Below are 16,964 nucleotides of genomic sequence, written 5' to 3'. Positions count from 1 at the left end.
CACATTTATGAGGTAGAAATGAAATGATTCTGATTAAGAATTAATTAAGTCATTTATTCTCTATATGCGAATGTGAAGCATTGATAGCCACATGTATATTAGAATGGATTTTGATCACTTTTGAGATATTTTTCCCTTAATATCTGATATCAACCTAACATTTACCTTACATTTAAAATCATGTAACAAACCCAGCTTTCTAGATCAATTTTGAATTTCATTGAAACCAAAAAATATTCAATGCCCTCTCTCCCTGTTATAAGTCTCCTGTGTATTCTATTCTGATATTTCAGTGGATTCTTCATCTTTAACTAATGATGGCTGAATATTCATTACAATTTGTGTTCAAATAATCCATGTGGTGTTTTAAAATTAAATTACAAAGCTTTTGTATACTTTGTATAAAAGCAACATCTGCTCTCTGTTCATCTCAATTCATTGTGTGAGGATATGTATTTTGATAAATCTGTTGTATAGAAACTGGACATGGTTGGTAATTGCAAGATTTTTTGTTCAAGATGTACATTAATATACATATTCATATACCCAAGAAAAGAGGGCTTAATTAGTATGAGACAAGTCAAGTCTTTTCTTCCCGCTTCCTTGCTAGTAGTTATTGTTGACTAAGTTGCAACTTACTGCATTAACAAGACACATCTGCTATTTTTTTCCCCATTAATTTAGTATTCTGTACTTGTGTTTGTAATAATCTGGGAAAAATGTGCAGTTAACATGAACTGCCCCATGCAGCAGTCATCATTGTCGGGACGAGCACAGCATTTCACAGTGCGCATCATCTGAGATAAGAGAAAGCCAGATGTCCCGTTACCTAGTAAAAATGAAGCAATATATTTAGCAGTATTTGGAAGATAGTAGGGTCAGAAATAATGACAGACTAGTATTGCAGCATGCAAGGACTCAAAACTGTCAGAATTATCAGTGGATGTTTTTCTTATTGTTTTCTTTGTCAAATTGTAGCTTAACTGTAATTTATTGCATAACATTACAGATTCACCATGTCTTGTAAATCATTTTTGTATTACTTAAATTTCTAAGATTTCTAATTTCTGTTTTGCACATAGTTTCACCCTCATCACTGAAAATCTAACCCCACTAATCCAACTGTTAGGAATCTGTAATATAGCTTTTGTCTATCACTCAATAGGTATTGTAGGTGACAATTGACAGAGACACTTATTCATGTTTGCCATGAAGATGATTTGATTGGTACAGATAATTAATATAGTGCCTTTACTGGATGTTTATGTTCAAGGTGTACTACCATTTGATTGCTTTCAATTATTCTGGAAGAGAAGAAGTGTGGAACGGTGGTTTCTCTGAAATCAAAACTTTGATGCTTTAACTTAGGTGTGCTATGCGATTATCTTCTATTTTATTGTGGAATATGTTTTGTAAATACGCCAGTATTGTTTTTGTTATTTATATCCACTAAGCATAATATTTCAGTACTTTGCCTAAATAACTGGATCCAGTTCTACTGGTTCTAGAAGTTAAAGTGCAATTTGCAAGTATATTAGAGCCTCGATCAATCATTATGTTTTTATTGCAGAGAGGATGAACATGAGGTGATTTATGGTTGTCAAACTTGTTGCGTCTCATGCATCTTAAAGATCTGCAAATAAGTAAAGACAGAAAAATCAATTGCTTCAGCTTAGAGCATGATTGAATCAAGCACAGTGCCTTTAATTGCATGGGTTCCTATTAAACAACAACCTTTGTAGTTGTGTTGATCCAACCCTGATCTGGCAAACAAAAGGTTTTATTAAATTTCTGTTTTCATGACCTTAATGCATATGCAGCATATCAAAATCATTTCTCACAGAACAAGCTCGAAATGACCACAGGTACTATCTTGCAGCCAGCATTTCCATGGTAAGCCTCGATTGTCTTTAATTTTCTTTTGGTTTTTCTATTAATCTCAGTTTTTATTTTTTCCAAGAATAAGTTGCTGATTTCCTTGAAATTTAAGATTGCAAACTGTTTTGATGGCATTAATAAGATGTTTTTCTTAAATGCACCATAGAACCTTGGCATTTCCAATAAAGATTAATTATCATCAAAGTTGCATCTAGTAAGTAATTATCTTGATTAGTAGAGGCACAGATAAATAATCCCTTATAACTGTGAATTATTGAATTTCATTATCAGATATTGAAGAGGTGGGTTTTCCAATTATATAAAAAGAACAAACGAGCCAAATCTGGGCCTACAGCAAAGCCAGCATCTGTTTTAAAGTGATGTTGGCACTGTAGCTGTGAGATAGGCAATCAGTTTTCAACATAGTGTCACTCAACTGTTTAGATCAAAGAGGCTTCACTTGTGAAAGTAAAACTTAAGATGGGGTCTTGATACACCAATTATTCAATAATGTTAGAATTAAGTGCAAGTCTCATTGCAACTGAAAAATGTCATTTCATGTGGGTGTTTATTTCCTATGTTGCTATTCATATTCATATTTATCCAATTGCACATAAAAGAAAAAAATGCCCAATCATGCTTTATAGCTAGAGGGAGTATTAGAAAATAAAAGCTGGTAGTGTCCTGGTGGTGGTGGTGGTGGTGGTGGTGGCGGGGGGGGGGGGGGGGGGGGGTTAAGGTGAGGTTTGGGGAGATTTACAAACTACTCCCTCCCTTCCCTTTGAGATCTTTCTATGGAATAAGAAATATACCTTTTTCAAAGTGTTATTTAAAAAAAAAAGTTTTATAACTTTTGCACGTTATGGGTAATGCTGCTGATAATTGGAATAATTTCTGGGTATAGATTATGATAGAATTTGAAATAATGACTTAACAGAGACAGAGTGCTTTGGTAGTATTGAATGATGTGCTTGTTATTGGCAGTAACTGTTACTGGCAGTAAGTATTGCACACACCAAGACATGATTGGTATTGAATAGCCAATTGCAACATGTACATGATCTCTATTATCTTAACTGCTTTAAAATAACTTCTTCAGTGTCTGTGTATGCTGCATTGCCTTATTTGCAACCAAATGACCTTAGAAACCAGTCTTAACCAACAAATCTGTGACTGAGGAAGATGCTAAGAAATGGAAGCTTACACAGATTGATGGACTTGCATAAGATGTGATTTAATAGCTGATATTTTAACCAGCAGTGTTCAGAGAAGCAAAAAGGAAAATAAAGGAATTATGCTGTAAAGTACGTGGGTCCCTCAGTTTTAAATATCACACCATACGAGTTAATTTATCTTAAGCTTTTTGAGTCATCATGCTACATCCCCCACATGTTGAGCATGTGTTTGTTTGCAGTTTTGTCAATTGACTCCCAATTACATCATAAATTGTATTGCAAATATTGCTGCTGTAGAGTAGGAAATTAAAGTGAGCTTCTGCTCTTAAGATGGAGCTCACACCTCCAATTGTGGCATGAATATTTTTCTGGCTTTCATCTTATAATATCAATATCTGCTATTCATGTACTAGTAGTTGCAATTTAATGGATTACTCACAGGCTTAACAGAGATACATGCACTTGTCCTTACAACAGCTTCTACTGATGTCTGGTTTAAAGTTATCAATTTGATTGGTTAAGACAACGGAAAGATTACCAGAACTTACTAGCCCTAAGATCTGAAAAAATTAGGCAGTCACAAATTAAATGTATTATGAATCATAGGCTGGATGTGTCAGTATTCCTTCAATGTAAAGACAAAGTCTGGTATCAGGTAGTTAAACTGGCATAATGGTTGTACATAATTATACTCAGCCAAATATTGATGGAGTAAATTTACTCACCACACAGTGAAGACTATTTTAAGATGCATTTAAAGACTATTTTTAAGAATTAATGTTTGTACATTAGTCATCTTAAAAACCTACAATATTTTGGGTTTTGAGTGTTTAGATATTTGGCATTTGGATAACAGTGATCATTGGTCTTGGATGTAAATGTTTTCTTAGTGGTGTAAATAGGGGTAATTAATTCAATTTGTCAGAAAAACATACGGTATACTGCTTGCTCATGTTCAAAGAAAATGGGAGAAATATTTGCATTTAATCTTCAACATATCAAAACTATTGCAAATGATTTATTGTATTTTTCATGTATAATGTCAGTATTTAGGCCCACAATCCATAAATCCCAAATATGAAAAATCCTCTAAATGAAAAGAAAGGAACAGCAGCAATTTTTTATACCACAGAAGTGTGCATATTTTCTCTTGTTGGCAGCTATTATTGAAATATAGCATCAATAGCAAGAAGCTTCATATTAACAAATGTGTAGTACGCATGAACTAGAATTGATATCTCTGCTTGAAGGTATCTGTGCAGACACCGTTTTTGGCTAATGGACATTCTTTTCATTAACTTTCACTGAATGAGATGGATTGCTGAGACAGCAAGTTTTCTTAGCTTGAAATCTCATCATTCATGTTTTAGTAAAGCCAGACCAACGTAAGTTGAACCCTGGCAAACAGTTGTTTCCTAGAAAACTGGCTTGTATGATGCCAGTGTCTAATCACCTTATTACGCAAGTTATTAAAAAAACTATATTTTGGAGATACTGTAAACAAACTTAAAATGATATGGATTTTTTTTTACCAAAATGCCTTGAGATTATTCTTTTATTCTAGGAATGATTGAAATACCTGAACATTTTGTGTTTTTAAAATGCCACAATTGTTAGGATTCCTGGAGTTTAATTGAGAGATCTCAAAACAGGTGATTTATTTTCTTAGCCCTGTGAAAGCCATTTATCTGTCTAATGGCTGTGGTTCTGAGCGACATCAGTTGGAAATTAAAGGCAGATAGGAAACCAGTTGAGTCAGTTCTTTTCACTCTGGACTAGTAAAAGGAACTTGTACCTGAGGGAATACCTTTTAGAATTGGCTACATGGTGCTTTTCAAACTGTCAGTTAAAACTTGGCTCCTTTTTTATGAACCTAGCTTTGGTTTACTGCAAAGATCAATTGTTGTTCAGAGGCCTAAATGAGTTTTGTGTGCAATCTGGATGCTATAGGAGAGATTTTATAATCTAAATTGATCTTTTCAATATAGTCGAGGTATACTCAATAAGAAGTGATATTATCAGTTGTATTTAAGAAATCAGTTTGTGATATGAACATAATGGCAAATGTTATGGAAGAAGATAATGATGAAAATGGAGGAACAACAGTAGTATTGCGTGCCAAACCTGGACGCTATGGTCTTCGTCGAAAGAAGCAAAATGGAGAATGTTCCATCCAAAACTCATTCAAGAGACAAGGATTAGTATTAAAACCATTACAGTTGACAAGGACCTCATGGCCTGTTATAAAGAAGGATTCCAATAAGTGAGTAAATTTCAAATTATTTTCGATGAACTTAAATTTGTGAGGGTTGAAATTTGCTTAACATTAACTCATGCTTTGCCCCAACTTGAAGAATAAAAAAAAAAACAAGAAAACAGACATGGTTTTCTCAAGTTGTGCTCTAACATTTAAAATTCTGCTACTGTAAGTTGGAAAGCCCTATATCTCTGTGAGGAAATTCACAAAATCATGAATACAAATAAGCTTGCATGTCCCTTGTCCGTTTATCTACGTTTGATGTTATTTCAGTTGAAAACCTGCCTTTGCTATAATGTATTTGTTATTACTATTAACCAATAGAGGCTTGATTGTATCAATTTGCTTTGGCCGTGAAATATCTCTTATCATCATTAAAAGTTAAGTCACATGGAATTTTGTACCCAGTTAATAATCAGTCCCAGGGTAATCATTGTGGATAATTGGAAATTTGATAGGAAAATATGCATGAGCAATTAGTATCAGATTCTGAAATGGATATTTGTTCTTTGATATATGTAAAATGTTGCAACTAAACTAGAAGTGCATACTGAAAAATGTGGTACTAGAAAGTCACAGCTTTTCAAATGTTGGAAATATGATTATTTTAGTAAATTTTAGTGTGCAGTAAAAGTTAATTTTATCAGAAATGAATTGGTGTTAGCATGTGTAACATTGATGAGAGATGGGGCATGGATGGAGCATCATGTAAAATTATGATTATAAAAACATTCATGTCAACTGATGATAATATTGACACTTCAGTGGTGGAAATAATCATGCTGTGGCACAGGATTCAGACAGTCCATTGTGTTTGGCTGTGATAGGTATGCAGTTGTCTGGAGAGATTCTCATCTAACACACCATGTCATTGTGTTTTACTGAAAATATTGTCTTTTTTCAATCAATGAAAGGGCACAAGTCTGTAATATATGTTCAGATTGGCAGAAGGAAAGGTGACTAAATTTGAAGATGAATTTTTACGTAACATACTACAGCAAATGTACATATTCAACACACAGAGCACGATTCTTGCCTCCTACTTCCTGTACAACTCGGGTGTAGTTCATTCAGATGGTATTTTTCCCCGGTATCCATCAGATATTCAGTAGAAGCATTGATAATAAATGGCAAACAGGATAGCCTACTTGATCCATTGTATCCACTCAGGAAGCTGCTTCACATGTTTCCATGTAATGCCTGACCTGTTAGTTTGCTTTAGAAAATTGTAGGTAAAATGCATTGTGTGGATCGGTGAAGATCTATTACTGTCCCTGGCTAAATGACTATGCCATGGAGGTGCCTTTTCTGATTGTAAGACCTGGATTGAGAAATGGTGTAACAATGCACCCGTATCTTTCCCGAGGAAGTGCACTTCCTAAGCTGAACTGCATTGATTGATTTCTCTCCTCACTGTGATTTAAGTACTCTCACTGGTTGTGGTATTTGGTCTCATGCTTTTCTTAGGATTGTGTGGGCAGAGTGAAGACATTGTTTTTGCATTATAATCTATAACGCGTCTTCTGATGATCTGAAAGTATCGAGCATCAGCTTACAGAGTTGAGAGCATGATAATTGACCACCTAACCTCAGCTCAGAAGGATGTTATTATATTCTTTATTGCTCCCAACTTAGGAGGGAGAGAAAGAGAGTGTCTGTGTGTTTGTGATTAAAAAATTACTGAAATTTACTTCCATAGCCTTTTCACCTCTTCCATGGCTCCCCGGGGTAATACTGTTTCTAAATGTCTGTCTAAGGGCCTTATCAATGATAACTAGACATTGATGTCTGGAGAATGACCGCATTCCCATAGGAAGACTGTGATAATTACACTTGTTAATTAGGTGTTTGCATTGATTCAAAGGTTTCTGAAGAAATTATGCTTCATCCACTGCCTTGGGGATTGATTCACAATATACTTTGACATTCAAAATCTCATCAATTCATTTGGGAGTGGGGGGAGGCAGGTTGATAACCCCTGCAGTTTCTTTCTTTCTTTCTTTTTTAAAATATTTTCCACAAAAGCATATATGCTGTTGGAAATCATCACTAGACATTTCTTTGTGTCCAAATGACATAAATCAGTATCACTTGGTGAAGCACATTTCTTGATATTATAGGCCTTAATGAAAAAGGAATTAGTAATAAATTAAGCTGTTTACGTGCATTCGCTTAATCCTGTTTGCATTATTATTTTGTGTGTCATTGTCAGATAATAAAGAGATGTTTCAAAAAGCAGCTGATCAAATATCTGGATATGAAATGGTTTGAGAATATATGAAAGAAATATAACTAGACATGTTGTTTTATATCATACTTTGAACTGCATTTGATATTGACTTAATTTTACCTATCAGAAAAGATGACCCTTTTTAACCAAATAAATTGTTTTGTAATAGAAAAAAATGTGTGTGTGTGTGCACGCGCGCTGGGGGGTGCATGTGTGTGTGTATGTGTGTGTGTGTGTGTGTATGTGCTCATTTGCTTCAGATTAGATTTTTTAAAAAGTGGGGTGATTTGCTACGTAGTTGAATGTAATGACAAATTTACGTAAAATGTGTGACCTCACTTTCCACCATTAATAAACAATTTTTTCATGGGAGTTGATTGCCATATATTTATAGTTTTAATTAATTTAAAAAAAATCAAATTACCTTTTGAAAGGATTTCTGTCTTACTGGAATATTAGAATGTTAAGATATGGGAAATATGAGCATAAAATAACACGGCTTTAAGCTATCTATCACTCCAAGTGCCAATATCACATCATTGTGAATTATTGATGAGATACTTGCTTTACCAATAAGTACAGAGTGGATAATGAAAAAATCACTGGCTTATGACGTGGCACAAAAAAGCGATAAAGACTTACTAGTACAGTGCACATATCGGTCTTCGTAAACAAAATCTTATTTGAAAATTTTGCACTCTGAAATATTCAGGTTCGGGTCATAGATATGGTGCTACACTCAGATATGATAAGGGTTACACATGAAGAAATACAGCCAATAAATTTTTATACATTGTTGCAATAATTAGAGAATGACAGAAATTGTTAACAACCATTATCTAATAGTACTACCTTCTGTAGATGACATTCAGTTTCACTGCAAATGCTTTTAAGTAGACTTCTGGAATAAAACCCCATTTTATGATCTGATATGATAACTGAACTGCACCCACATTTAAGGAGAAAACTGGTTGAAAAAGGATTTATATAGATAACTAACGTAGGTGTACATGTAGCATACGGAGTTTGTAGCATATATCTTTCTGTGTGCCAGTCAATCAAAATATTGTTAATGACATAGAGAAGATGTATAGTTAGGCCTAGGGAAGTTTTAAGCATATTGATATTGCCATAATGTCTCAAAATCATCCGTACGCATACCAAGGTCCTGTTATCAACTGGCATGCTAAGTATTGATGCTGATATTTGAAAGGTCACACGTAGGATTTCATTGATGAGAATTGATGCTTCCTTTTTTTAACAGGGGCAATTCTGGACCTGCCACTGCTTTGTGCTGAAAACACAAACAGCATGCTTATGAATAAGTGATAATACATCTTTCTGTAGTCTCAGCTGATTGTTTTATTCACGATTGGAACTAAACTGCAAATGAAGCGCACATTGGCCCTCATCTGTTGCCAGCTGCTTCATGCGTACCACCTTGATTAAAAACAGACTATGGAAGTAGAAAACATGCAATCTTTCCTGCTAGTGTGGCTGACTTTGATTTGACTGTCTGCCTACAAGTTAACTTTAAACTGACAGACAAAACACTTTGCTCCTACTTTTTACTGATTAACTGACTGTAAATGATTTTGCCTTTATAAATTGCCCATATGGAAAGAATGCTGCATTTTAAATTAACTTTATATATATAATGAAAAAATACTATAAATGCAGTATATAATATCAAGGTTGAGTGAAAAGAAAATAGTTGTAATATAACCAGCCAAGCATGTATATTGAATGGAAATGATCTTTACATTGGTACTTTTATTTCCCAGTAGAGAAGCGACAGGGTCTATATCCTCAACAAATAATAGCTGTAGGAATGATGTTTTTTTCCACAACCTCAGCCAGCCTAGAAAAACATATAAAGAGTCTGATGGTGTGAAGCAACATCATTGTGGTACATTTGACAAATGAGCAGTAGTTCTTAAAAGTTCAGCTGTTGCAGTAAAGAGGTTCTCTTCCTTGAGGTCATGTACTCTTATTGATTAGATTTTTTTACTGTAATTTGTGTGTGGTTTTTCTTTTCAGTGATGAAATGATTACACATCAGTACTGTATTGCATTTGGTGGAAATAAATGATGTAAAATATGGAATTTATGAAATGGGATCAATTGTATGGACATGTTAACCCACCTTCAATAATTGCTAGCCTCGCTCAAGTATCTATCTCAGTATTTTATCAATTTATTGCGCCGCTCTGTCGTCAAGGTGTTCCTGCTCGAGCAACACAGGATGGCTCCTGCTCTCGCCACCAACACCAACCAGTTATAGAACAGAACAAATAATTTCTTCTTCTCCTTTCATATAGCAACTGTAAAAAGTGTTCCCTCGGGTAAATATGTTAATTAAAGTGATGACCCTTATCAGTTCTGGTATCTGCTCATTTTTTTTGGACATTTCATTTTAGTACTTTGGTTAATTAATTAATTAATCAATTAATGTGTTTGTTTATTTGTTTATTAATTATTACCAGCATAAGCTTGCTTCATGTAATATTTACAACATAAGCAGTGCTTATTTGGTCTTCAGGCTTTTGTATGTAAAGGTTAAAGAAGGACAGAATTTTTAACACATCCTTGCAAGAAACAAGAAGAGGGAATGTTTACTTATATCTGGTTGTCCAGCTGTCTGTATGTCTGTACAGGTCTCTCTGTCTGTCCCTCTGTCTGCTGATCTTACTCATTGTTTAATTTTCAGTCAATTTCAATGAACATTATAAAATGCAGGTGTGCACCCAAATAACCTCTTTGTCGTATTTTTAATTTTCACAAAATGCTTTAAAATATGTCTATAACACATTAGCATTTCATGTTATTCAATTTTGCCATGCAGGCATCTCCTCCTACATAAGTTTTCAATCAGTTTCATTGAAACTCATGAACATGCACATAAAAACAAGCCCTTTGCATGTAGTTGTGCACCTTGCTGCCAAAGGGTGTCTCTTCAACGGGGAAAATTGTGAATTTTACAGGCACTGTATTTTTTAAATTGACATTAGAACGTCCCTATTGAATGGTAGCAGCAAAATTGAAAAGCAGGCTACTCAACAGGTCTGCTCTATGCAGAAACATAATTTTTAAGATTCCAATAATACGTATCTTAAAGATTGATATTTTGTGCCCTTTGAAGTGATCATGTCATTACCATACTTGGCAGTTTTGTATGGTCACATATAAGACCCAAAGAATCAGCACATCATGAAAGTTTTTTTTTTTTCAGATACATGATATGATAAAAGTTTCTGTGTATTTGCCTCGCAGGCCAAGTTAGTCAAGAGAATCTAGGCACTGGTACATGAATATACAGTATATAACAAACCTATGAATCTTTCTGGAAGTATCTGCTATTTCTCCTTGGACATCAAGGTATTTTCAAGCAAAAGTTTTGAAGTATGTTGGAAAACCAGTAATTTAAGTGCACTGGGGTAACAGCTTAGCCTGTCGAATGTAAAAATTGTTCCCAAGATTAAATTAATTGATATAGTACATGTATCTGTTGTTTTTTTTAAATTTATTTTGAACACGTTTGTGTCTATATGCATGAATGCATAAATTGACTTTGAGTCTTTTAGATAGGGTATAACTTAGTGTTGTCCTCTTTGTTTCATTTTTTATGTCAGTAAAATTAATTTTTTCCAATTCTTGAAGTCATCTACCTGTAAATATGTTTGGGTGTTCATTACTATTTATTACACAATGTATAGATTTCCATAAAAACTGAATTTTTTATAAAAGAGTTTTTTTTATTAAAGAAGAGATGAATTTAAATAGATTGAAAAAAAAAAACGTAAAAAGAAAAGAAGTTAAATGCCATAATGTTTGAGTATGGGCCTTTCAGCATGTGATCTGAGCCAGTGCAAAAAATATTTTCTATGGCTTAGGGTTTCACTAAACCTTGTTCTGTGGCATGTGTTTGACAGCTTCAGCAGTATAATGGTTCACCAAGATGTTTTATTAGCTGTTAATTTCCTACTCTGACGTCAGGAGAAGAGGCACGGAGCTGCCTGCGACTCATCTGTCTTTGTACGTTACTTCTGTTCATTTCCTTTTTGAAAAACGCAGTTATTTGAGGAGTTTTTCAGCCTTGATATAAGCACACTGAACAAAAACATTAAATGGAACTTTGATGCTGTCAATTTTAGAAGTGATGGAGGTTATAACAGCCCATTCTTCCACGCCAAAATATGAAACTAAAAGCTGCACATCATTGCCATGGCATTTACACTAACACATTATATCAGCCCTCCCAGGTTTCCCACAATAACAATGAGATAGCTGGCTCTGTTGTATCTTCTACACAGGTTAAGTCATGTGACACCAGCAGCCTGCACATTTATTTGTAACAATCTATTGGAAATTTCAGAAAGGGATCTATTTATAGTGAAATAAATACCTTAGACAATTTTATAGACCTGACTAAAAAGCTGTGTGATCATTGATGAGGAGTATGTTTGCCAAGTCGTTCTTGGCTCTTCGTTGTGATTGATGTGTGGAGACATTTAGCACTACAGTATATGTATCTGCTTCTGTTCATTGCTTTGTTGGGCTAAGCGCGACACATTTACCCTTGCCTTACAGTGATAGCAGCAGTAGCAGCCTAGGTGGAGCCTGAATCATAAGGATGGACTCTGTGTCCATTTAACTGATCATTTATGTCCAGATACAGAGAGGCTTTTGGTGTTCAGCTCGTAGCTTCAAAAAGATAAGATTTACCCACGATAACACTATTGATTGTTTGCCTACATTGATGCCTGCCTATCCATTGGCAGGGCCCTAACCTTTCTGAACACCACACTACAGAATTTAACTGGTAAGGTATTAAATATTAACAAATGTCCATGGACAATCATTTTGCCATATAGAAGTATGCAGGTTTGGGGACAGATTACAGAGCAGTAGAATTGAATAAGGTAGGGAGCCATTCACAGACACAGTAATTTTAAGCCTTTGACGTGAGGTGCACTTAAATATTCAGCATGGGGTCCTAATTGGAAACTGCTAGAGAGAAAAAGGGTGAATGCTAGAAGAGTTGATGAGAAGAGTGCATTTACTTCAGAAGTAAGACAAGATTCTATATATCACTTGCCTTGGATATCTTAATTTTGGGGAAAACCCAAGTGGCATATGTTCACTGGGTCACCAGTTCCTGAGAAGAGGAGAACACCTGCTTATTTTTCTATGTAAAATATTGCGCTTGGGATTCCAAACATGAAGCTGATGGTAAATCTTGAATAACTGGAGATTCAGTACCAATTCAGAGATGTAACTCCCTCTCAAAACACTGGAAAATACAAGGGAGTCATTGGTCTGTTCATGATTACAGAGTTAAAAGGCTGTGACACACACGGGGCAATTTCTTCAGCAAGTGATTACATTTACACTAGTATCCTTGGCAACAGGAAGTTATTGAATGAACTGACTTTTACAGTTGAGGAACATCTTGTGCTTTGGCTGCAGATCTTTGATCTCTCATAAGAAAAAAAGAAAAAAAAAACGGTGTGCGATAATCTAATATAATTGCTGGAAAGTTCCTGTAACAAGGAGGCCGGGAGGGATTCAGTTGCTCAGTCTCCAAATTGTGCAGAAGTCTATTCAAACTGATTGAAAAAAATTGGGGACTGGTGCCATCAGGTAGACTGAGTGCAACAGCTTGGAGCAGCTTCTTTTCTTTTGTAAATCTACTGAAGTAGAGGTGGTCTACATAGTCAGAATGCAGGTGGAAAGTGGGGACCTGAAGGACATCAGAGCTCATAGAACTTTCTTGAAGGGACCAGGGAGGAGTCGGAGGCATACATTGGCCAATGTGCGGTATGTGAAATCCTTAACTCATTTTTCATTTTCAGGCTCCAAGGTTGACTTTTTTCCATTGAGTGAACTTACACTGTTCATGCATGGTAGAAATAATGTCACATTGAATCCATCAATGAAAGTGACTGCTGATTACTCCAGCAATATGGTCCTGAATTCTTATCCATGGCATGAATTTAATTTTAGCCATGAGTAAACAAGTTTATGGTCTGTCTGGGTCTATGGGTTTTATATTGTATTTTAGAGTATGCCTAATAAAACTGCACAGCATGTTCATTCAGAGGCTGTGACAGCTGTAAAACCTGCTTCGTTATTTGACAAGTATTAAGCAGACTAGTATCTCACAGAAAGGCAGTAATGTGTTTCTACACTAGTAGACCACAGTTTTTCAAAAGAATAGGATAAATTGGATTTTTGAAAAAAAGTCTGTTTATCCACATGGAGCCCAATCCTATTACGTCATAGATTGAAGGGTTGTGGTTGCAATTTCTAATGAACTTGGAGGGAGGTGATTTTTTTTTCTACCAGAAAAGTATAAATGATTAGTACTTTAAAGTTTTTTCTTACAATACGGTCCATGCTAATGTATTGGACAAAATATCACTTCACATTCAAAGAGAAGTTAACATATATTCATCAATACCTGCAGGAAGCAGAAAATATGCCATTTGGCACATTTGGTTAGGTCTGGTGATTACTGTAAATAATGGATCATTTTCCACAATTATGCATAGTGTGTGAAAAAATAACATGGTTGTTCGTTTAGCCATACCTAATATATATACATATACATGTACCATTTATTAGCAGGCCTTAACCCTCTTTGCATGTACGATGGCAGTTAGTGGCCAATTAGGGCTTCTCCGGAATTCTGAAAGAGTGATGAGCCCTTTCTAATGGCTTTGCTGAGAGAAATTATCTTCTGGAGATAATGAGCAGTAAATCTCATTTGCCACAAAAATCTTTTAAACACACAGAGTTATTTTTTTGGAAATCATTCAAGTTATACTGTATGGATTTCTTTTAAATGAGTTAAATGATTTAAATGGTAGATTGAGATGAAGAGTTGAGTACCAGTTTGTTATCAATTAAAAAAACAAAATGGGAAAAATCGGTTTCAAAAACAAGCCATACAGTCATTTTTCTTTCTTTTAAAATCATAAAAACTCAAAAAAGGAGGAAAACTGGAAACTTGTGTAGATAGTTGAAAATAAATAGAGTAAAATGAAAAATTGCTAAAGATTGCATAAATTCAGACAACCAGCATGTTGTTTTTAGTTTTTATTTTTATTTAATAGATTGTTGTGCGTGAAATAGAATTTTATCTGTAACATGATGGCTGTTACCGAATCACCTGTTTTACCTTTTATGTATTTTTTTTCATTTGTTAATCTTCTAAATGCAGTCCCTGCTTTGAAAAAAAGACTGATTGTTACAAAAGAACTGTTAGGGATGGATTTAATAAAGGGAGCTGCTTTCATAAGCTACTTCGAAATTTGTCACACAATGTGGTGGAAATTATGAATAAAGTTAATTTAGTGATATTTTGAGTCTTTATTGAGAAACAACGCACATACAGTAGGGACATTAGCTCAAGGGTCTTTAGAAATACATTTGCTATTCTCCCCATAAAAACCATCCTAATAGTGTCTGTTGATGGGGTAGTTAGAGATATAGGAAAGGAAACTTTAGGAATCAAAGCATTGATGAGGAAAAATTATAGATAATATTACCGGCAATCTGCTTGGTTGCATGCTGTATGAAGAAACTGCATTTGAGGTTGATAATTGTGATGTTTCCTCTAACACCTGACTGAGCAAACCTGTTGAGATTTGTGTCTATTTCTATGGCAAACAGCTTGCAATCTTTTATGTACATCCTGCACATTTATCTTCCAAACTAACTGCAAGAGTAATGACTAGTAAAATGATATGCCTACAGTATCATCTTCCTTGCTAAAGATTTTTTCTTGGAAATGTAGCATTTAAGGGGTTGAGATGGGAAAATTGTTTCGAGATTTGACCAGTTCTAAACCCATTTGAAACCAAATGGAGGAATTGAAAAGTACAATTAAGGCATCAAATTAACCAGATTCATTGTACAGACTGTAATTTAATGTTTTTTTTCTAGCAAAGATGTTCAGATAGTGAGAATACTGGTAGCAGCTGTGACGATAGATATAAAATTGTGGTTAATGGCATAACTTCAATCATATTTAATATTTTTGGGATATAGATTGCTAATCATTAAGAAGCATACACAGAGTGGTGCCATTAGAGTTTTAAACTTACAAAAAAAAAAAAAAAAAAAAAAAACATAGTGTAGTCTTTAATTTAGATTGTAGTTTGTGAGTGTGTCCCACAAATTTTATTTCATGCAAAGCCTTGTAATTCATGTGGGAACATTGTAGTGCACATATTCAATTGTACACTTTACGTAGCTTTTATTGTGTGAGCTTCTTAAAAAATTAACTTGCCAGCAGCCTCTTGGAACACACACTCACACACACACACACACAGACACAGAGACAGAGAGAGAGAGTGAGAGAGAGAGAGAGACCTTTTCATAACTAGAGGGTCATCTCTCTCCTCCCACATATATCCATTAAGATACAGACTTAGTGATATTTGAATTGTCTCCTTGTGGCTATGAGGCTTTATTGAATGTTCTTTTCAGTTCTATTTTCTGTTTCATTTTGCACCGTACAACGAACTATGAACAAAGCCACTGCCATTTAAAGATTAAAAGGGTTGTCATTCTTGACTTTCTCAGGTAGCACATATTCATTGGAAAAGTCATTATGATATTAAAGCCATGAAATAGTTGGTTTTTCCTTTAGTATGTGATGATTGTCATTCATTTAATATAGAGCCAACATTTTTAAATAGATTGTTTTATATGCTGAAGCTTTTACACACTTTCCATTCAGGTTAATATAAACATTTGATAGGATTTTTTTTTGACATAGATGTCACTGCTTTTTTCCCCAGAATGCCTTGAAATACTTGTATTCACAATTAATTATAAATAGAATGTTTACCCGAACTAAGGGTGCTTTCCCAGAGATTTAGATCGATCTAAAGATTCAGATTTAGATCAACCTAACTCCCTGGGGGTTCACGCTAAATTGCAGTCAGCCGAGTGGGCACCATAGTTAATTACCCCCTTACAGCTTTTAGTAGGTGGGACAGACGCTTAAGCCTGTCAAGCTGACAGTAATCTAGTGAGACTCCCCACAGGGATAGATTGATCTAAAAATCTATGGAAATGGGGTGTAGGTGTCAGGGTCTCTCTAAGTACCACACATTATTATGAGCACCACTGCTTCCATCAGATTTTTACAGAATAACTGCTGTTTTCCCACAGTCTTATAGTTTTCCCCAAAATCCACTGATAAATCCCACAAAACTACTGACATGTTATGTGTTTCCCTGCATATTTACAGCAATGAGCCATAGAGTCATTTATCAGTAGACAAGTGTGGAAAAATGACATGAGGAAAAGAAGCAAAATAAAAAAGGAAAGGCAGAGCAAGAGAGAGGTAAAAGGGGAAAAGAAAAGTGAGGGATGTAAAGTTATGTAGTTATAGGTAAATAAAAGACCC

General features: G+C 34.8%; 1 protein-coding gene across 3 annotated transcripts in view; it reads left to right on the top strand.

Moving 5' to 3' along the window:
- Window positions 1–16,964, top strand: part of LOC106181325 (3',5'-cyclic-AMP phosphodiesterase 4C) — a 116,193-nt gene that overhangs the window by 21,725 nt on the left and 77,504 nt on the right. Inside the window, exon 1 of one of the 3 annotated variants that reach the window (XM_013565675.2) lies at window positions 12,131–13,360. The exons of the other annotated variants lie outside the window; for them this stretch is intronic. Within the exon in view, the coding sequence (XP_013421129.1) occupies window positions 13,263–13,360 (98 nt within the window). The 5' untranslated portion in view covers window positions 12,131–13,262. Of the gene's footprint in view, window positions 1–12,130; window positions 13,361–16,964 lie in introns of those variants that run through there. 3 annotated transcript variants of the gene reach the window in all.

The sequence above is a fragment of the Lingula anatina genome, chromosome 1 (assembly GCF_051362555.1).
Source record: "Lingula anatina isolate TDL-2025a chromosome 1, LinAna3.0, whole genome shotgun sequence".
In the NCBI taxonomy this organism is placed as follows: Eukaryota; Metazoa; Brachiopoda; class Lingulata; order Lingulida; family Lingulidae; genus Lingula; species Lingula anatina.
This window is presented reverse-complemented; position numbering and strand designations above follow the sequence as displayed.